The sequence below is a fragment of the Vidua macroura genome, chromosome 15 (genome assembly GCF_024509145.1).
Source record: "Vidua macroura isolate BioBank_ID:100142 chromosome 15, ASM2450914v1, whole genome shotgun sequence".
NCBI classification, from domain to species: Eukaryota; Metazoa; Chordata; class Aves; order Passeriformes; family Viduidae; genus Vidua; species Vidua macroura.
The window spans coordinates 1,300,538-1,322,778 of NC_071585.1; the positions used below are offsets into that span (position 1 = coordinate 1,300,538).

The window sequence follows — 22,241 nt, forward strand, 5'->3', positions numbered from 1 at the left end:
GCAGGGAAAAAAAATAAGATTAACCATTTTGTACACTTGATGGCTTCATTGGACTGGCAATAAATCAATACAATTGAATTGAAGCAGATAGTGTTCAAATGCTATTATCCGTCTCTCTGTTATTGAGCTGGGATCCTCGGAATGACATAGAGAGATCCCTCCAGCTCCAGGATTCCCTTCCCTAGGAAATCTGCAAGATTCGACCTGCTCCAGGGCTCACCTGAACCCACTGGGCAGCCCTGCATTTTGCTGCAGATTTAATCCTTTCTGGGTTTGTTACTCAAACCTCCTCCATTCTGGGTTTGCTGTTCCACAGTTCAGTTGTTGCATACAAGCAGAAAATCATCTTAAATGCTAATGCTGGTGACAGTGTGAGACACTATGCTCATCATGAGAAAAGTCTGCTGGTAGAGCTGAGGGTGGCAATGCCATGTGGTCCCGGAAGGGTTTCCAGGGCTGGAAGCAGAGGCTCTGGATAACTCATCTGCTCCTGTGTGTGTTTGTTGTTGCTCTCTAGCAGTGAGAGCACCAGAGAAGGTCTGGCTGCTGCAGTCCCTGCAGTCATGGACATTTATTTATTCAGGCCTGCTTGGAGAGCACAGGGATTTTACCAAGGAATTTCCTGGTGCTCCCTGCCTGGTTCAGGTGTCTGTATTTCCATAGATTCTCAGGATAGATGATGGTACTGGGAAGTTTGGTTCTGCAGAAAATAAGAGTCATCTGTAACAGCTTAATATACCCAAAAGGCCAAATTTAATGTTGATTAAATGGGCCTGACTGCAGCACAGTTGCTGATAAGTTACACCTTCATAAAAGCAAGGTAAATCCAGCCAAAAGCTGAATACTGCAAGGACTGAGGTTGAGTTCAAGACTTTGGCAATGTTTTGTTAGCATAATGTTGTGTTTCTCCAGCACAGGGTTCAGTGTTTGCGAGCCACGCTCCCGTGGGGATACAGTTCAGGTGCTGTGTCCAGGTGCAGTGTCACCGGTGCTGTCCCCACGTTCTATCCCCAGGTGCTGTTCCAGGTGCTGTTCCCGGTGCTGTTCCCGGTGCTGTACCCCTGTTCTGTCCCCCCCGTTCTGTCCCCAAGTGCTGTCCCCCACATTCTGTTCCCAAGTGCTGTCCCCATGTTCTGTCCCCAGTTTCTGTCCCCAATTTCTGTCCCAGTTTCTGTCCCCAGGTGCTGTTCCAGATGCTGTTCCCGGTCCTGTCCCCACGTTCTGTCCCCCCGTTCTGTCCCCAGGTGCTGTCCCCACATTCTGCCCCAGGTGCTGTCCCCAGTTTCTGTCCCCACGCTCTGTCCCTAGTTTCTATCCCCAGTTTCTGTCCCCAGTTTCTGTCCCCACACTCTGTCCCCATTTTCTGTCCCAGTTTCTATCCCCAGTTGTTTCTATCCCCAGTTTCTGTCCCCAGTTGTTTCTGTCCCCACGCCCTGTCCCCACGCTCTGACCCCAGTTGTTTCTGTCCCCAGTTGTTTCTGTCCCCAGTTGTTTCTGTCCCCAGTTGTTTCTGTCCCCACGCCCTGTCCCCAGTTGTTTCTATTCCCACGCTCTGTCCCCAGTTGTTTCTGTCCCCACGCCCTGTCCCCTCTCCCGCCCGTCCCGCCCCGCCCCGCCCCGCCTCGCCCCGCCCCGCCTCGCCTCTGGACGCGGCTCCCTGCGAGATCTGCGGTTCCAGAGCGCCCTCTGGCGCCCGGACCCCGCCGCGGCCCCGCCGGCCCCGTCCCGCCCCAGCGCTCGGTTTTAACTCCTTCATCCCCGAGCCACGGGCGGCCCACGGACCTACAGCGCGGCCCCAGCCCCACAGATGGCCCCAATATCCACGAGAGGCCGCAGGTGCGACTCCTCAGCCTGAAACGCATGGCCATGAACTTGGCTTGAGCCTCTGGGAGTTCCCAGACTTTGCATTAGTTAGGGAAGCATTCTGCTGATCTGGCGGTGACATCAGAGCCCAGAGCTGTGATGGTTTCATTTTGCTACTGATGAGAGCAAGACCTGGAGCACGGGGCCTTGGAGAGCAGGGGGCTCTCTCAGCGGTGACTCTGCTCTCACTCAGTGGGGATCCCGGACAGAACGTGGTTGCAGAACTGATCCAAGTATTCCAATATATTAACAAGAAACCAATGAGCTAAAATCATCCTTGCTCTACATCCAGTGGGTTTATCTGGAGGATGATTTTCTTACACAGACTAATGACATTTATATTAACTGAGACTCTGATCTGTTTTTCATTACATGGAATGACTTTTTAAAAGGTCTATTAGTTTTGGAAACATAAATCTCCAACAATATCCTGTAAAATAAAACCAGTGGAACCTCCATGGGCCAGAGGCCTCAGCACCACAGGGAGGAGCAGGTGTGTTATGGGAGCACGTTCTAGGAGCACAATGGCCCTGCAGGGACCTTGGATGCTGGCAGCAGGTGTCAATAAAGTGTGCCAGGTCTAACAAATGAGTGTCAGAGACCCCCTCAGTTGACTTCTCCTCCTCTATGGCCAACATATAAATTGTGGGTTTGCAACTGCATCTGTTTAGATTGTGTCTGATACAGCCTGGATTGTGTCTGATACAACCTGTTGTGGACACCACAGTGACATGACAGCACATGGAAGGATGGCATTGTGGACCTCATGGACCCTCAGGAGCTGATCCACCTGGTGTTCTGCTCAGCTCCAGCACTGCCATGTGCCACTTGCTCTGAGGGATGACTGGGCACATGGGAGGTGTTCCAGCCACATGCCAAGACCAGAACATACAAGATGACGCAGGTGAGTGTAACACAGTGACAGCATGTGGGTGTGACACAGTGGCAGCATGTAGATGCAGTACAAGACAGATAGGAACTCTTATTTTAATGTTGCTCTCAGCACTCAGACTTCCAAATTTTAGATGAAATTGAAGAATTTCTTCTTAAGGTAGATGGAAATCCTTTCTTGAAAGGAAGCTATATGTTATTCTGAGGGCTAATATACCACAGGGCCCCAAACACTGGTAAACCCACCACCCATTTTTTGAAAGCCTACATCTCCCACATATGCACCATTCATGACCAGGGGCTTCCCTGGTTTGGGTTCCCAACTGGTTTGGGAAATGCAGAGAATTAAACACGGGGTCTGTGTGTTTTTCATTTGTGTCATCCAGGAACCAGGGCCATGAGTAACCTTCCTCCAGGGATTAGTTTTCCCCACTATAGGATACAGTTGTGAGATGAACGTTGAGATAATTGTGTGAATATTTTGTCACCTTTCTGTCTCTACCTGCTGCAGATTACTAGCAGCAGTACAACAGAGACTTCATCTGAAGTAGGTTTCCAATGCAGGTGACAGTACAAGCTTGTAGGAGCCTCTGCTGTCACTGAACAGCCTTCCACTGTGGGATTGCCAAAGCTGGCTGCACCTGGATGGAAACGGCTGGCCAGAATATCCTAAACCTCTGCTCTGTATGACCAGCCTCAAAACTGGACTCTGTTCTGGATGTGGGTATTGCACCCAGCACTGTGGGGCCCACTGGGCGGGAGCCCAGCCTGGATCCAAGGGCTCTTGAGCTGCAGCTGCTGGGAGCATCTGTCTCTGTGACACCAGGGCACGCTGGGTGCTCAGCCAGCCCAGTGTCTCCAACAGTGCCTGGAAAAAATGTGTGAGAGCAGACTAAGATTACAGTGATCTTTTCCCCAGAATCTCTTCCAAGCTGTTCAAGGATTTATTGAGCCACAGAACAGTGTCTTTTGCCTATTCTCCCTTGCTGCTTTTTCTTTTCCCATGAGCATATCTGATGCTCATGAAATTCTGACGTCCCCAGCATCCTGTGGCAGTGACTTGCACAGCTCTGCTATGTGTTGGCTGAGGATCTGCCTCTTTATTTTTTTTATATTTAATCTGCCACCTACAAGTTTCATTTTATGTCCTCTATTTCTTGTATTAGGGGAGACGTCAGGCAGTTGTTTCTTGTTCTCCGTGCTTCTTGTTATTGTATAGCCCTTTATTTTGTCTTTTTTTCCCAACATGCCTATTGCTACCTACAGTAGTCAAGATGTGGTTGTACCCCACACTCATACACTGACCTAATGATATTTGCTGTTTATCTCCCAGAGATTCCTACCATTCAATTTGATTTTTGACATTTGCAGTGCTTCACACAGATCCTAGAGCTATGTATTACATCTCTAAACTCACTTGTGATCAGAGATCCAGCCAGAGCTCATTATTTGATCTGTAAGATTTTCAAAACTGTAGTTTGAAAATGTGGTAAATGTTCATTTGTTCAGTAAATATCTTTGTCCAAAAGCCTGCTGAAGCCTATAAGCACATATATATTCATATTGATATACATAGAATCATATCAAGTGATCTGCGGGTGTTTTTTGTGCAGGAGCCAGTAACCCACCCTGAATGCTGCTGTGATGAGAAACCCTCATCCTGCTGCCCCAGCTGGACACATTCAACCTACCCTGCAGAGCAGTTTAATACATTAGATAAGCTCAGGAAAGTCCAGGAAATAAATTAATTCATGTGTGTGGCTTTAAATATACATCATGTTCTGCATGGCTTTGGAGTGGTTTTGAAAGACCTTTCCCAGATTTGTCTCTGCAAATTTGGGAGCTGTGATCCAGATCCATGTGTATAACCACATGGCTTCAGATTCCTGGTTTCCAAGAGTGTCCCCTAGCATAAGCTAGAACCCTTTTAGCCTAGCAATCAAGTAGAAACACAAGAGCTTGCCACATGTATCCCACATAGTACCCTTTTCCTGGCCACAACTTTGTTGGTGGAGGAGGTGCTTGATGCATCAAAATTCTGTAGCAAGAGCATCCAGAAACTTGGTGTCCTTCTGTTTCCTCCCCTGCAGCACCTTGAGCCTGCAAGATGCCCTGATGAAGCGCCAAGGAACTGAGAGAAGGCAGCAGTGAAATTTGCACATTGTCCCAGCTAGGAAGAGTAGAGACACAATATGATACTGCCATCAACACAATACCCTTCTGCCTTTTTATCCACCACAGAGGCCCCAGAGACTCTTGTGGGGAGGGTGAAATGCAGCAGTGCAGGAACTGGGGTGATAACAACACATCAACCTTTCCAGGTTTGCCTGTGGATCCAGCAGATTTTTTTTTTTTTTTGTAGGGTATTTTGCAGGGGGTGTAATGGGAAAAGAACAGAAGGGCCCATTGCGCTTTGGAGGTGTGGAGCTGCCTGTCTGCTTGTGCTCAAATAATGTTGGCCAAGCTTTTGACTCTCCTGACATCTGTACTATGAGCTGTGCATGCCAGTGGGACCTTGAAGACAAAATGCCACCTTTGACTGGTGTGCTTGAGGTCCTTACACAACATGTTGGCTGAGGTCAAACATAGCAGAGACCTAAGGGAAGAATGAGAGAGATTATTTTCTTTCCCTGGGCAGATTTATTTTAAATGTGGAATCTGCCTAAGAGGGCAGGTAAGATTCTCGCTGAGCCAAATGGGGTCTGGAACACAGCTCTGCCACGTTTTCTGGCCTGGGATTTAGTTTGGATTATGCCATCCCATCTCTGAGGTCTGTGACTGTGGCCAAGGGAAATCAGTCTCCCCATGAAAGACCTTCCAGTAAACAACCCTCTAGTAGGAAGGGTGTAGTAGGTAGGCACAGACAGGCAAACCTCACCTGGGACACCTGGGGCATGGATGAAAGTTGGGAGAAAGCAGGCAGCCATGGAGGAAGCTGATTTGGGATCACTAGAGGGTGCTGTCGACCTTGAAATGGGAACTGACAGTGCTAAGATGAGGGAACATCTTTCCTGAACTTACAGCCAGAGCAACTACACCAAGTTATGGTTGACCAACAGCATCCTGCATGTCACTCAAACACCAAATGGACCTGCCCCTCAGGCTCTGGCAGTGAAGCTGTAGAAATGGAGTATAACAAACGCAGGAAAATCAGGAACTGGACACGATCCTGCTGTGCCCCACCCCATGGCCCTATGTCTGCTCTTCTAGACCCTGCAGGAACCATGGGGCACAGGGGTAATATTTCAAAGCTTGTGCTGCAGTAGGAGTAGATGTGAAAAGGGACCACCAGAACAGGCTACTTTGATGTGCAGTATCAGGTGTTGTCTCCCATCTCCACGGTCCTGGCTGCCCATGAGTGGTCAGCAGAACTCATGTACCCTAGCAGTGCTGCAGAACTTCATTTTGGGATCGAGCTCATGGAGTGTAACAAGCAGAGCAGTGTCATGGGCTGGCAGCAGGTATAGTATCAGTACACAGCAGTAAATGATATTGCAGGGGGAGTCGTGGCTCATGGTACAAGGGCATGTGGCATCACTGGGGAGAGATGTTAGGTGCAGTCTGCCTCACTAGCCTGATGGAGCTCTTTGCTGCCACCCCCTTCCTACCCATGTCAGCCCCACCAATTCCAAACTCCTACTGCTCCTACTGGGAAGTGGCCTCGCCTTTGGGACCTGCAGGACAAAAAAAGTTTTAAAGTATCCTGGCTTTTCTCCCAGTTTCAGTCAGGACAGTGTTAATTTTTGCAATAACCAGGAAGGGTCATGGCCAGGACCTAGAGGCCATTCTGTACTGAATATTTAAAGCAAAAAGACAAAAAAAAAAAAAAAAAAAAAAAAAAAAAAAGACAAAAAAAAAAAAAAAAGGAATAAAAGAGAGAAATTTCAGGCTATCTCAATTCTCAATTTTTACTGTTGTGCACACTGACACCTGTAATCTATCTGTGTAACCTTACTTCTTTTCATCACTGGAATAGCTGAGTGCCTCCCCTGTGGACATCCTGGCTCACCTGCCATTCCTCCCTTTTACAGTTGCATGTCTGAAATTGGGCCCTAATAGGAGAAGGATCCCCTGAAAGCTTTATGCAAAATCATAGAAGAGATGGAGCAGCACCAGCTTGTGCTGCCATAAGCAGAAGCTGGGTCACCAGCCTCCCTCTGCTCCCCTGATGCAGCATTCTTTGGTGCTGAAGGACCTTCAGACACAGCTCTTTATGCTGCTCTGCATGAAAAATATGCTACATGCAAAGCTGGGGATGGAACAGGCACTACAGAAAGAGGGAAGAGGAAGAAAACTTCCAGTGCCACTTACAGCAGGGTCAGCAGCAAAAAGCAGACTGTGGGTAAGAAAGAAGACAACCAGGTAAGGATGGTGCCTCCATCACAGCTCCCTGTCCTGAGCTGGCTGCAAACGAGCCTGGAGGTGAAGGGAAATTGCAAATGCAAGGCCAAATCTTCCCAAAACAGCCCCAGGAGATGCAGCTCTTACCTGTGTTCAGGGCGCTCACGTGGCACCCAGCAGGGTGGCTCTGTCCATGCTGCCACTGCAGTGCCTAGACAGCACATTGCTCCTGCTGGTACCCCCAGTTCATGGGGACGAGGACAGCTAACACCTGCCTCTTGCTGCCCTAGCTGGGGATAGCAATGTGCAGTTCTTTCAGGCTAAAGTGAAATATTTGCATTTTCTGGTGTGCAAGTGATCTTTTTTTGAGATCAAGAACGGTGTTTTGATGCCAGTTAAGATTTTGGCCCTTAGTTCACAGGGACAGAAACTGTTGACTAGTGAAGGGAGGGGGAGCCCGGTGGAGAGGTTATGTGACAGCCATGGGGCAGGGCAGCTGAAGATTATTTCATTATGTCAGCATGTAAATTAAGATTGCATAGGAAATCTTTACTGTGTCTATAGCTTCTGATTGTTTGATTACAACTGCACTGTGGTTTTAACCATGCTAAAAATACAATTTCCTAAGTTTTGTAAAAGCTAGCTAAAAAGAGAATTCCATTCAGGGAAGCTCTGATTTTCTCCTAGTTGTCCCTGTACGGCTGTTTCTAAATCACTTGTAAGCCTTTTCTGCCATGCCGAGCATTACACAGCACAGAGCCGAGCAAAATAAAATGATCGATATTGTAATGGACTTCTCATCCTAGTACCATGGCAGAAATAATAAATGCCATGATATATGACAGCCCTTCTAAAGCCCTATGGAGCCAAATGAGACGCAGTAAGCATATATCTCCTACTTCCTACCCCTGTTTTGCTTCTCTGTGTCTGTCCTTTGTTTCCTCCCACATTTATTTCCTCCATAATGGAAGGCTGTAATTGTATTGAAAGTGACTCTGCACACAGGAGGACATGCTGTGGTTGCACTGCTCCCTTCAGCAGACCCAGGTGGACTTCTGGAGCTGCAGTTTGTGAGCTGCTCGGTGCCCTGGGGGGCAGGGCTTTGGGCGGGTTGGACCAGCAGTCATGTCCTCCTGTTGGCATTACAGATAAATGTAATTCACTCCCTTCCACTATTACAGTGTAGGATTCACCTTCCAGCTCCAGTCTGACATCTGGGTCATGCCATAACTTCATTTGAAATTTTGATACTAGTTCCCATTTTCAATCCAGCCCAAACAAATACCTCATCTGCATCTTTGCAGCTTTTAAGGCTGAGATGTCTGAGCAGTTAATGAGGTCTCTCTCTGCCAGGAACACCAGCCACTGCACTTGGTGGGATTTCTGCCTCTGCTGCTCCACAGATCCCTGGGTGTATCTCAGGGCAACTAAGGGTGTATCTATAGTGGCAACTATTTTCCCATAGTTGCCAGTCTTCCTACCCTAACGGCCACCCTCAGCAGTAACGACTTTGTAAAGATAATTAGAAATTAACCAAACCAAAGGTTAGAAAATGAAATAAACACTGTTTGTTCTCTGGTTCCTTGTGAGACTTTAAGGGGAGTAAATCACAGAATATCCATCCTCACTCATATGTTAAGCTGCGCTCCAATTTATTCCTGTACCTTGTTTTCACACACAATTTAACTATTATTGAATTTTAGTCAGCCTGTGGCAACCACCAGAAACACCTCAGTGGACAACCTGCCCTAATGTTAATGGGATGGTAGGGGATTGTATCGTGGCGAGACCATGTGCATCCTGTGGAACTGCATTTGCTGTTTGCAAAGGGGCCAGGTTCATGCAAGAGTGAGGAAGGGGAATCTTTGACAGGGTAAGTTTCATTTTCCCATTGTGTCAGTTATTCTTCAGTTTGTCTCATTTTCAGGACCATCATTTAATGTTGTTCCTTTATGAATGTCAGTGAAGGTAACACAACTACAAGTTACACATTTCAAATCAGTTGAGAGATAAGAGCACCAAGAACCTTTATACTTTTATTTTTGCAGTGTTCAGGTAAGCGTGAGATTAGCACACAAGGGACCCGACTTGTGCAGATCAGCCCCAGGACATGGCCTGGAATGTGTGGATGGTGGGCCCAGCCCAGGGCCAGTGATGGGCTCCCACCACTGAGGCAAACAAGTCTTTCCAGGACTGGTAGCTGTATGTATAAAATAACCCTGGAACTTTTAGCTTTATTGTGACAGATTTCCCCGTGTGCTAATTTCACATTAAAAAGTGGTGTGCTCCCATCATACGCCAGCTGAAAAGGAGGTTCCCACAGTGGTGGTGTCCCTGGCCTTCAGAGCCAGTGGCACAGGGAGCAGTAGCTCGGGATGGGAGCTCATCCTAACAGGTAATGCACAGGAAGGGAGCTGCTTTCGTTCATTTATTATTTCAGTCAAAGATGACAGCAGCAACCAGCTCCCGTCACAGAGCGCGGAGGGCACGTTCCACGGCAGCACGGCTCTTCGGCCAGCGGAGCCGCTCTGGATGCTGCGGCTGCAAGCCCTGGGCCAGGCCCGGGGCTGCGGCCGCGCCCCATCGCTGTCCCCACGGGCTGCGCGGCCGTGGAGCGGAACGCTGCGATCCCCACCCATGGCTCTACCCCACGTGTGATGCGGCCCCGGGGCGGAGGCTGCGATCCCGGCGGCCCCGGGGCGGCCCCAGCTCCGCGGCGGCGGCGCCGGGCCCGGGCCCGGGCGGGGATCGCACCCCTCACACGGCCCCGGCCCCGCGCCGCCCCCTGGCGGCCCGCCCGGCCCCGCGCGCGACCGCCGTCAGCGTGCGCGCGTGCGCAGGGGCGGCGCGGGGCACCGAGGGACGGGCCTGGCGCGCGGCTCTCGCGAGAACACGAGGCTATATCAGCGAGTGGGCGGGCAGGGCGCTTCCTTTAGTGCGCGTCCGCCCGCAACGCAGCAGTCTCGGTCAGTCGTGCCCCGGCCTCGCGATGGAGGACAGCGCCATGGACATGGAGAGCATGGGCCCCCTGCGCCCGCAGACTTTCCTCTTCGGTAACGCTCGCCGCGCCCACGGCCACGCTCTCCCGGGGCGCGCTGGCCCCGTCGCCCCCGCAGGCCCCGGGGCCGGGCGCCGTGCGGGGCCGCGGCCTGTGCCGGCCGAGCGCCGCCCCTCCGCGCGCGGGGAAGGGGCGGGGGGGCTCCGTCGGGGCCGGGGGCGCGCAGCGGCCGTTCCCGCGCGCTCCCCACGTGGCGCGCGGCCCGCACGTGGCGGGGCCCGTCCCGCTTTGTTCCGCGCTTTGTTCCGCGCTTTGTTCCGTGCTTTGTTCGCGGTGTCTCCTGCCGTTCCTAAGGACGCGGCGCCCCAGCAGTGCCCGCGGAGCGCATGGCAGCGCGGCCGCAGGCGGAGCGCATGGCAGCGCGGCCGCAGGCGGAGCACGTGGAGTGCCGCGGCCGCGCGCGCCTCGCTGCCCCGGGGCAGGCCCGGCCGCCCACGGCGGGCGGCTACGGAGCTGCCATCGCCCCGGGCACCGCGGCGGGTGCTGGGCGGGGATGGTCTTTAAGCTGCTGGGCTTAACCGGGCCGCGCGGGGAGATGCGCGGTCGACAGCAGGCCGCGCGCTCGCCTGGCGTTCTCCTCACCCCACGTGTTTCGCTCCGTGCGGGCCCGGAGTGTGCCGCTAGTTCCCTGCAAGTACGAGGCCTGGGAGCAGCAAGCTGCCAAATAACTGGTTAGCAAATACTTGCGTCTTAAATAAAACAGTAGGCTTATAACTGAATTGTTTTACAGGCTGCGAGCTTAAAGCGGATAAGGAGTTTCAGTTTAAAGTAGATGATGAAGAAAACGAACATCAGTTGTCTCTAAGAACGGCAAGTAGTGTTTGGTTTTTAACTTTCCATTTTAGATGTAGTGTTGTGCTATGATGGTGACGTTTTTTAACGTGCCATTTATTTCGCCAAACATAATTCAGGTGATAATTAATATGTAAATCTGTTAAAAATAACCATCTCTTACTGGCAGTGGAGCATATTTCAGATACTTTCTGTATTGAAAACGTTTCTCCACTGATGTTTCATTGTGGACAGCAAGCAAATGCAAGGCTGGAAAAGGTGAAAAATCAACTTACAGTGGGATAGTAAATATCTGCCAAATGGAATTAAATGCTAGGCTATACCCTGAGGCAAATAGTGCAGATGCTACCAGAGCACAGGGAGAAAGTTAGATTTGTAAGAGTCATACATAGGCACACTCTTGTAGACTACTAAAAACTTGGTTTTGAAAACCATTTCAGTGTGTTCCCATAATATAACGCCAATTCTTTTTCTTTCCCAGAAGCAGATAATAAGTAAGTCCTAATAAGAGAGCAGGAGGTTTATGTTTTGAATTATTGTCCTTGGTTTGCCCTCTCCAAGGATGTAACTGGGAAATCCCATCTTTCATTCAGATAATTCATCTAACAGACTCCCAGGGAGTTCTTGGGTGGGTCCTTGGAGCTTTCTGGTGCCACACAAATCAGACACAATATTTCAAGGCTTTTGTTCTGGACTGACCATGATTTTTTGGGTAACAATAATGTGCACTATCTTAACAGACAAGAAATTGAAGAGTTGTAGCATCTTTGTGGTGTATTGCTGTGTTTACTTAAATGCAGGGAAATGCTTTGATACCTGGAAGCAAGAAAGTCTTAAAATTGGGGACTAATTCCTACAGCAAAATTGCTTCCTGGAGGTCACTTGCATAATTAGTCTCTCCAAACACTTCATGGTGTTACTTAAAACTCTTCTGTTTGTTATGTGAGTCATGTGTTTTCCATCCTTGTATATTATGAAAACTACAGCCTGGACTTGACAAAGCAATTTGTTCTTAATTACAATTCCTTTTGATGGAAGAATATAGCAATATATAGGGCAAGTCCACATGCAGATTTCTTGTATCTGAATGTTTGTTATGCTGATAAAATTTGTGATACTTAAATTGTATTGTTTTACGCAAAGTTCCTTTTCTATTTATATTTTCAAAACTAACTGTAGCATCTCTTCTGATGTTGTACACTCAGGGATGAAGCAGATCAATCCACACCACTACTTTGTTGTTAGGCTTGGGGGGCGAATTAGGTCCTATGTCAGTAATCTCTTTTCATAGAATAAAAAGGGATGATGCACAGGACAAATAGGATTCAGATACCAAAGGACAAACTAGGAAATGTTTAAGATACTTGAAGACTTGGAAGGTCTCAGACAGGGTTGAAACAAAAAAGACCTTGTGGAGTAGAGAAAGGACTTAAAGAAAAGGTGTAAAGGCAGCAAAAATCCAGGGGCTGGTCTATGCTCCTGATAAAAGCCTAGATGAGTAAAGGCAGTGTCTTTTAAATTATAAATGTGGTGGACTTGGGCATAAGGTACAGCAAGATGGGAAGAAAAGAGGTGGATAGATGCAGGAGGTAAAAGTGCCATGAGTTTCTGTAAATGTCTTACTAATGATAGCTAAGAATAGGGATGGTCACTGCTTCATCACCTATTTGGTGTGCATTCCTTCAATGTAGAAATTAAACCGTGTGCATGGATGCTTGCCAAACACACGAGAAATAAATGAAAAGTAAGTGCTATAGTATTAAACTGGGGCAAATGACAGGGTATGCTCTAAAGTTTTTGTCCCACTAGCTGAGCAATTGAGTGTTCTTAAGACATTTGAGAGGTGAGATCAGAGCTGCAATTTCACCTCTTTGAATTGCTAATAACAAAATTTGCCAGTAGTGAATCCAATGTTCTATTTCCCAGCCTTCAGTCTGATACATCTAAGTCTCGACCATTGCAGCCTCATTAAAGCTCAGCTCTTGAAGAATGGAAACTTCTGTGTCTCTGCCTGAAGTGTTCACACCTACATCTCCTGTGGGGGCTGGAAAACTTTCTTGGAAGGGGCACAGAGCCTTGTGCACTGCTGTTGGTAATAGTTACAGTATGAAGGATTTGTGTTTTTCACATCTTCTGCACATAGTCCTGTCTGAGAGGCCCATGGTTCAGTGAACTGGAATTTCAGACCTGGCCACTGTCTGTCACTTGTCTCCTTGCAGCTATGAGTTTTGAAACTCATAACACTCTTCAGAAAGTGCCAGACTCCTCCTCAGAGTAAGGGATCCAGATGCTTCAGTTTAGAAATGCCTTGGGACAGCAGTTCTCAGTCTGTGATGAATTACAGCAAAAGACATGTGCATAAATCACTGTATTCAACTAAGCTGCGGTTAGACTTGAGTCCTCAGTGAATGTAAGCAAAAGGCGCACGGTGTGGTAAAGGGAAGCAATTGGCAGATAACATGTGCCAGGAGGGGGAAACCTATAGGTGTGATTCTGTAGAGGAGATGATGTGTTTATACTTCTGTCTTTGGACCAGCTGTAGAGCTGACTGAACTTGTCACTGCCTCTTTTTGGTGCAGTGATCCATGAGCCAAGTGACCTGATTCCACTGTCATCAGAACACGCCTGGAGGTGCCCCTTGGAAGTTTTAGTGTTGTGGAGACAGGGTGTCAGCTTGAGATGGAGTCTGATGGAATAATTTGTAGTCAGAAATGCAAATTTCAGTATTAATTGATGCAGAACAGTGAATGGAGTTTTTTCATTCCAGTGAGTGGAGTTTAGAAGATTTTAAAATATTTGGGATGCTCAGACTGTCCTGTTCTTGACTTCACAGGTTACTTTAGGAGCTGGAGCCAAAGACGAATTACACATTGTAGAAGCAGAAGCACTGGACTATGAAGGCAACCCTACTAAAGTAGTACTGGCATCTCTGAAAATGTCAGTGCAGCCTACAGTAAGTACAGAAGCTTAGAGAATCTACTGTAAATTTGGTCTCTAGTGAGAAAAAAAATGTAGAAATGGCTTGGGTCAACTGAATTTTAGTGAAACTGAGCAGTGTGTTCCGAGAAGTGTCTGTTTTACTAGATGTAGTAAATACATATTTTTTGTGCCTAGTAGAGTACTTGAGTTATGTGGAGATAACTGACTTGTTCAAATTACACATTTTTTTAAGCAATAGTAATTATTCATGGCATCTATATATAGACAAGTCTAGGCATATGCAAGCAGATGCATCTTTAGGTTGTGTTGCTTTCTCTAAACCTGGGATGGGAACAATTAGTTTTTTCTGCAGGTCCCAAGCTCTAACGCCACTCTGAAGAAGATTGCTGCTCTGTTTGAAGGGCACCTTGTTGTCATTTCTGCTATCTGGAATATAGTTTGACTCACTTGCTGATAGTGTACAAGTAGAACTACACAATGCTGGGGCAACTGGGATGGATAATGTTCAAATCGACATTGCTGCCAAGTGGAGTAGAAAAAAGTGTGTGTTGGTCTGGCCTTGGTGTGCTTTAACTGGGATACGCAGTGAGTGTAGCAAACCCCTGTGTGTGGCTTACTGACACCGAGTTGATCCTTTAACACTTGCAGAATACTCTGTTGAATGGGAACTTGGAGTAACTGTTAGCCATGGAGTCTCCAGCTGTTGGTGCTCATTTCCACTGGGGTGGAGTGTCTGTTGAGTACACTTTGTGTGGAACATTTGACTGAATACCATTGCTTTGTCTCACAGGTTTCATTGGGTGGCTTCGAGATCACACCACCAGTGGTGTTGAGGTTGAAATGTGGTTCGGGGCCTGTTTACGTCAGTGGTCAGCACCTCGTAGGTATGTATGGCTGGTCACTGCTGTGTCCTGGCACCTGGCAGCACCAGCAGAACTTAAAGGATTTGCAGCTGGTGCCACAAGCAGTGCTTTCACTGGTACTGGCCCTCTGAACCTTAAAGGCACATCCTTGGCATGAAGTGGCTGTAGGGCAGGAGTTGAGAGGCATGCTTGCATGCCTTTGCTTGCCACTTGGTTCGTATGAATAAGGGGCGTTTGCCAGCCTTGCAGTTTCAGTTCTAATTTCTCCCCTTAGAAGTGGGTGTTGATGTCCCACTGTAGGCTTTCTGCTTGTCAGCTGAGTGTAGTAGTACTTGCTTCAGTCAGCTGGAAAACCCCCTAGTCAGTGGTTAGGTCACTAGTGGAAAGCTTCCTGCTGTCAATTCAGCACCTCAGCCAGACCAAACCTACTCAGTTGTGGGTGATGCTTTTTGTTTCTTACTAGTGGTCTTGCTTTATATTGTTAAATGAGGTGAGGTTTTTACACTTTGCCTTGGCTTTATCAGCATTAGAAGAAGAACCAGAATCAGATGAGGAGGAAGATGATGCAAAAATTGTCAATGCTTCAACAAAGAGACCAGCAAGTGGAGGAGGAGCTAAAACACCACAGGTATATGGACTTGCAGTCAAGTTCACAGCATTTTCTTCTAGTTTGGTATTAGTCCTGCCTCTAGGAGGAAGCGGTTAGGTGCCTTGCTATTATAAGTGGGAAGGGATTAGTTTGTACTAAATGACAGAAGTGTAAATAAAGTACAGAAGGTCCCCAAAATTTTGCTGAAGGGGTAGATATAATGGCTGCTTTTGTGGAAATTCTGTCTCCTGCAGTAACTGCAGGTTCTGGTATAAACATCAGTGTTGAAATGCTGATTGAAGCGCTGGACTTCAGAGGAAAGGTTCATATATTCAGAGCATATGCAGTGAACATGTCAATAGCTTTGGACTTGGCAGCTGGAACTTCCTGGGTTTAGCTAAATTGATGGAAAGTAGCCTTGTACTTAGGACACAGTTTTATATGGCAGTTTCTCTTTATTACCACAAAATGGTATCAACACTTAACAGACTTTCTTTTTTAAAGAAAAAACCAAAATTAGCAGAAGATGATGAAGATGACGATGACGATGAGGATGACGATGATGAGTATGTATTCCTGTTTTGCTAATGTATTTTCAAATACAGGGCTAACTTTCAGAACATGAATTGTGTGACGTAACTGGATGCTAAGTGAAAAAGCTCCTGTATCTTGGCTAGGGAAAAGGCATCCTTGTCTTTTTTATCTCTACAATGCTATCTAAATTAATGTTCTTCAGATATGTCATACTGGGCTTCCTGTTACTCATTAACTTCTGACAGTAGTAGTGGAAGTCCCTACGATATATCCCTTCAGTATTGAAGAGGAGGGAGTGCATTTAACTGCTTTAAAGGTAGTGCTTGCCCTAGCACTTAGCCATGTGTTAAGGTATAAAGTAAACTTGGAAAGATTGCTTGCTTCCTTCATGAATAAAACATTATATTGGGAGGGAGGGGGAAGATCAATTCCTAATGTGGATCTTGAGTTATGGTGAGTGACTTCCTTTTTAATTGTAGTGATGAGGATGACTTAGAGGATGATGAGGAAGAAATTAAAGCACCAATAAAGAAAGTAAGTGGCTAATACTGTGATACGATAATAGTCGGGCAGGTAGTCTCCTAAATCAATGAGTTTTAGCACAGCTCTCTGGAATGTGTGAATGGGGGATGTGCTAGGTTTAGCTCAGTCTGTGTAAAGAAATTGTAATAGGGTGTGAGAACACTTCAGTGTGAATGTGCACCCATCCAGTCCATGTTTTATTTCCTTGGCTGCAAAGGTGTGACTGGGTCTTATCAGCACAGGGATGCAGCTGTCAGCCTGGTGTGGGCCTGGATGGCTGTTGGGCAGCAAATGAAATCCTGCTCAAAGGGGGGGTTGTGCTTTGCAGTTCCAGTCCTGCATGCTGTGGAAAGGCGCTTTCAGCGACTTCAGGTGCAAAAGGCTGTAAATGTGGGAGCCTCTGGGAGGGTTCGCTGCGGGCAGGAAAGTGCCGGGGGGGCGCCGTTCCCTCGGCCCGCGAGGGCCATCTGGTGGTGCTGGAAGCGCACAGCAGGGCAGCTGCCCCGGGAGAAGGGGGGGAGGCATTTTCTTCTCACATTTGTGTACTTCGGCTTGAAGTTTTGTGTTCATACCTACTGTTTAAAAACAGATATTTAATGTTTTTACTTCAGCACGTGCTGCTTTGTCTCTGCTGAATTGCCACGGGTGATACTGCACGGTGGCTTGGTGAAAACAGTCTGAAACACAGATTCCTGCCATGTGATATCATCTAGGGTGCCTGAACAAAATGGTCCCTTGATTTATATAGGAATTTTAGACTCCATGTCATAGATAACGTGTATGGTGTCATGTCCCATGCACATCCCAGACAATATTTCTGGATGTAATGCCAAATGAGGTAATGATTGTGTTACAGAAAAAAGATAGCACTGAATGAGGTAACAGAACTAGTTCTTAGGTGTGTTACTGTGCTGCACCAAGAGGTTTTCCTTCGGGTTCCTGTAACCTGCTATCTTGAGTTTACTTGCAGTTCATTTTACAAATGAATGTGTGTGCTTGCTTTTCAGCCTGTTCGTGAGGTTGCAGGAAAAAATATGCAGAAAGCAAAGCAGAATGGAAAAGACTCTAAGCCATCCACACCAGCATCTAAATCAAAAGTGAGTGAAAACAATCGAGTAAAACAAAGGTTTATTCTAGTGGGGAGGCTAGTTTGCTTGCCTAATGTGAACTTCAAACAGCATACTAACATTCAAATTAGATTTTTAGATCTTGATATATGAAGCATGTTAAAGATACTGTTCACTGCTTCATGTTCTCTCTGAAACTCTTCAATGATCAGTATGTACCTACAACAGGCAGGATCTGAAATCAGACACACTGTCCCTTGGGAATATTGGTAATTCTTTGGTTTGAAACACTAAATCTGTTCTTGTGCAGCACCTTGTACAAAAGGGTGACTGCCAAGTGTGTTTCTACTGGAGAGCACTGGAGACTGCTGCTGCCACGGGGCTCTCGTGATGATGACCCACTGCAGGACTGGCAGCTTCCTTGTTAATGCTGTCTTAACTGTGTCCTGATTCCTTGTGCAGCTTCTCTTTGCTGCATGTACTCAGACATGATGCCAGGAAGGTTCATAAAGAAATGAGCATGGGATCTGTGGCAGGACAGCATCTGAGAAGCACTGCAGGTGTGCCTTTTAAAGCATGATCTAATTTGGCTGCAGATGTGGAGTAAACTCTGAATCACTAAATATTTTGACTATTTTTGGTTTCATGTCTGTTCAGAGAGCTGTGGAGGCACCTGCCCTGAAGCATAAGATATCAGTTATGCTAACTATAATAACTCTAGATTTGAAAATCATTATTTTTCATGCTTCTAAGGAATGTGTGGGAAGCATAAATGTAGGTTTTGTGGCTTTCTGAAAACTATATGGACTTGTCAGTGTGATAGCTAGTTTTATAAAATTTATCTTATTCTCTGTAGCTTTATGTTCAAGTTACTAATAAAATGAATCATTTTCAGACTCCAGATTCCAAGAAGGATAAAACTCTAACTCCAAAAACACCAAAAGTCCCTCTGTCATTAGAGGAGATAAAAGCAAAAATGCAAGCATCTGTAGATAAGGTGAGTTTTTTGGAAATGAGGTTTCTCAGCCTTTCTTTTAGAAGTCTGCAGATGAGAAGAATTGGATGTTTCAGGAAATGGTTATGATGTTGCTGATTCCTGTGCTGTTACTACGCATGTGTGTTGATGTTGAAGCTCAGAAATGAAAATACATTTGGTGAAAAAAGCTTCTACTAGTGAGAAACAAAACCACTTTGTATTTCTCCAGTAGTGCTGATTAGCAATTTAGTATTTCTTGGTGAACTGTCTCTGTTCAAATTTAAAAAAAAAAACAAACCAACAAACCCTTAGGTGATATTTATTGTAAAGATGACTTAAATAGTGCATATACACTTCTGGTTACTAAAGTGGAGTGAGTTCCTCACGTGGTTGGAATGCCTTGGTCTTGAAGCAGTATCCTGATGCTTGTAAGGCTCAGTAACTTCCAGAAGAGAGAGATAGATGCTTGTGCTATGAATTGATGCACTGCTACAGACCTGAAAACATTTGTTTTCTGGAGGGATCTGGGGTTGAGTCTCCCTTCAGTGGATGCTTCACCCTTTTAAGGTGTCAGGGCACTCACTTGCTCTGGATGTTACCAGGTTTGACCAGCACTTGGTGGTCACACATGTCAGTAGTGTTTCTAGCAGCTATTTAAGTATAAAATAGAAAATCCACTTGTAGGCTGATTGGGTGTAGCAGGTGATTCTTTTCCTCCTGAGCCAGGGTTGAAGTGCATCTGCCAGCACGGTGTTATGTGCTGCCCCTGTGCTAGAAGCAGATGGGAGTGAGGGCCTGGCTGTGGCTGCACTTGGCTGGCTCAAAAGTGCTGATGTGCTAGGAAGCATTGTTGGTTTGCCAATGGGGTTTTTTAATTCAAGGTAGTACACTTTAACCCATACAATGGCAAACAAAGGTCAGCTAAAGAATTAGGATCATCTTCTGCTTAGATTATTAGTGTTTTGGGGCTGCTTTGTTTCAGGAATGCAAATGAGACCAGAAGTGTTTAAATACAGGGTTGATGCAGAATGCTCAATGACAGGCTGTGATGAGGATGGAAATGCACAGCCCTGGACTGTGAGCCTGACATGATGGATGGGCCCATCCTGGTGGGTTACAATAACTCCTGGATGCTGCTGTGGTGTTAGGAATGACTCAGGAGCTGTGATGAGTGATACTTCTGCAGTGTGAGCACAAGCAGCTTAGCTGCTCAAAGTAGACAGTTGCAGAGGGAAGCATGCAGAGCAGATAACTGGCAAAAAAGAGCTTTAAAATACATTATCTGGTGCTGAAGAGTGCTTCTATTGGGAAATGCTGTCTAGCAGGGAGCAGCTAAGTGTGCTGTCCTAATTGGCATGGGATATTTCAACTGATTCACCTGAGATATTGGAAAGTATTTCTTTTGGGACATGTGAAAGGAAATCAGTGTCTCTTAAAATAGTAGGCTGTGTTATTTTCCCTGGAGATATTAGGAGACAAGATGATAAACCTATATCTATTATTTATTGACTGAATCTGCCTTGTACATTTGAGCATGTGCAGAGACAATTCCAGGGATTACAAGAAAATGTTTCTAGAACAATTCTTTAAATTAATAGAAGTTGTGTATTAATGAATTTTAAAGGATAGGTGGGAGGTAAAGTTCATGTTTTGCTTTAGAGAGCTGAAGCTAAAAACCTGCCTGTGAAGGGTGGTCTCAGGTTGTGTGTTGTAGTAAGAGTCCATAAATACAGAATTAATTGTAATTTATCTGAGTAGCACGGGACTGTTGACTACAAACAACATGATTTTAAGTGGTGAACGCTGCTGTGCTCTTCAGCATTAGCAAAGAATCTTGGACAGCAATTCAGTGTGTAGCCACTTCTGTGAGAAATATGTGGGCATGGTAGAAAAACAAGCTTCCTAAAATGGTTTAAAGCAAACTAGTGTGGGAATTTGCCAGGTGAGCTCAATCTCCATGTATTGCAAAGGGTTTTCAGCATCATAGGTTATTTATTGAAAGCATTAAATGACCTGCAGACCCTAAGACTTGCTTTTTTTCCAAATAGGGTACTACCCTTCCTAAGCTGGAGCCCAAATTTGCCAACTACGTTAAGAATTGCTTCAGGACGGAGGACCAGAAGGTAACGGAATTCATCAGAGCTTGATAAAGTCCAAAAACTTTTATAACCTTAGGGATTCTTTTCCACTTCTTAATCTTTACAAGCTTTGGACTGTTTTAAAGGGTTGCAAACCACAAACAATACTTCAGGTTAAATATATGGGAACGGTTTTAAGGGTTTTAGTTGGCCAAGATGGGAAAGCTAATATTTTATTACATTTTTCCAGCTTTTATATGGTTGGTAAATTATCTCTTGCTTACTAAACCCACAGAATTTTCCTTTAGGCACCATATTGACTAAGGAAATGAGCTGTGGTTTCCCTTGCTGCTGAATTTGGCCACCTCAGCCAGTCTGGTGTTCAGCCCTTTGTTGGGGAGGGTGTCTGGGACGGTGGAGCTGTTTTGTGATGGAGATTATGGCATTCTGGCCACATTCTCTCCCAGAATCAACGCAGCTCTTGAAGGAGCACAAGCCGAAAGGTGATATCAGAAAGCAAGTTTCTGAATTGGTTATTACTTCACACAGACTAAGCTGAAAATGTGTCTTAGATTTCCCTGACAAAATTCCATCAAGTTAGTTTTGCAGTGACAGAATTGCTTATGCTTTCCTGCTTCCCTCAATGGTTTGGTGTAAACTTGTCTGATGGACAAATTTATATGTTCCTAAAGGACTGTTGAAAAGCAGTCAGCCTCAGCTACTGGACTTGCTGTAGCATTAGCTAGGGTAGGCAGAGTTCAGCCAGTATTTGCCTCACTGGTTTACACCCATCCTCTCACCTTCACTGAATTCTTACTGTTGTGACCTAGTGTGAATAATAATCTTCTAGCAGAAGGACCCAATGTCATGCTTTCAACTTGATTTTCTCTGAAAGGAATGTACTTTTTTTTATAATTTATTGTCAGTATTTTATGAAATAAGTGGTGATAGTAAGCTAGAAGTGATTTTTTAAAATGGATTTCAATTTCTAACTTTCTGTGTACACTTCCAGGTCATTCAAGCTCTCTGGCAGTGGAGACAGACTCTGTAAGAAAAGAAAACAGTTTAAACAGTTCGTTAAAATCTGCAGTCTTATTTCTGTAACCATTATTTGGCTGTTCTTTTTACAAATACTGAACGAGCTTTCCCTCCTGTGTCTGATAAATGTCATCCAGATTACCTTGCCAAGAATGTGTTGTCCAAAATGCCTGTTTGGTTTTTAAAGACAGGACTCCACCCTCAGCTTCATTTTAAGTATGTATGGAATGTTTTGATAAGGCATGGTGGTGGTCAGACAAATGGAAATGGTGGGGAGACTAAATGTATGTGAAAAAATAAAATTTAGTATTTTAATAAAGTACTATTGTTTCTTTTTTTTATGGATATGGGGAATCTGCATACTGAACCCAGAGATAATTGGGGTTTAAAGTTCTCTGAGAAACTACCTTTGAGTATTTTAGTTGCTTCTCTTTACCAAGTACACATAAACTATCGTGTGTTGTCAGCTTCAAAAACAACTCCAGTTCCATGAGCTTTGGAGCTACTGAGCAGATGATTCAGAAGAAGACCAGAGTGGCAAGCGGGGCTTTATTCCTGTCTGAAAGTGACCACTAATTGTGTAATTGCCTCAAACAGCCCTTCCTGCATCTCAGTTTCTGACCTGCTTCACTGCACTTTGGTTTATGGTTTCTCTCTAACTACTGGGTTTATAAAGGGCCTGGAACTCT

The 22,241-nt window shown here is 46.0% G+C and overlaps 1 protein-coding gene across 1 annotated transcript; it reads left to right on the top strand.

The window, feature by feature from the left end:
* The first annotated feature begins 10,002 nt into the window (after positions 1–10,002).
* NPM1 (nucleophosmin 1) lies at positions 10,003–21,874 on the top strand. The gene is made up of 11 exons (XM_053991190.1): positions 10,003–10,148; positions 10,884–10,963; positions 13,779–13,898; positions 14,676–14,769; positions 15,273–15,376; positions 15,842–15,903; positions 16,351–16,405; positions 17,401–17,490; positions 18,356–18,457; positions 20,485–20,559; positions 21,527–21,874. The coding sequence occupies exons 1-11, from the start codon at positions 10,085–10,087 to the stop codon at positions 21,563–21,565; spliced, it is 885 nt and encodes a 294-aa protein (XP_053847165.1). The 5' UTR covers positions 10,003–10,084; the 3' UTR covers positions 21,566–21,874.
* Positions 21,875–22,241: the final 367 nt, after the last annotated feature.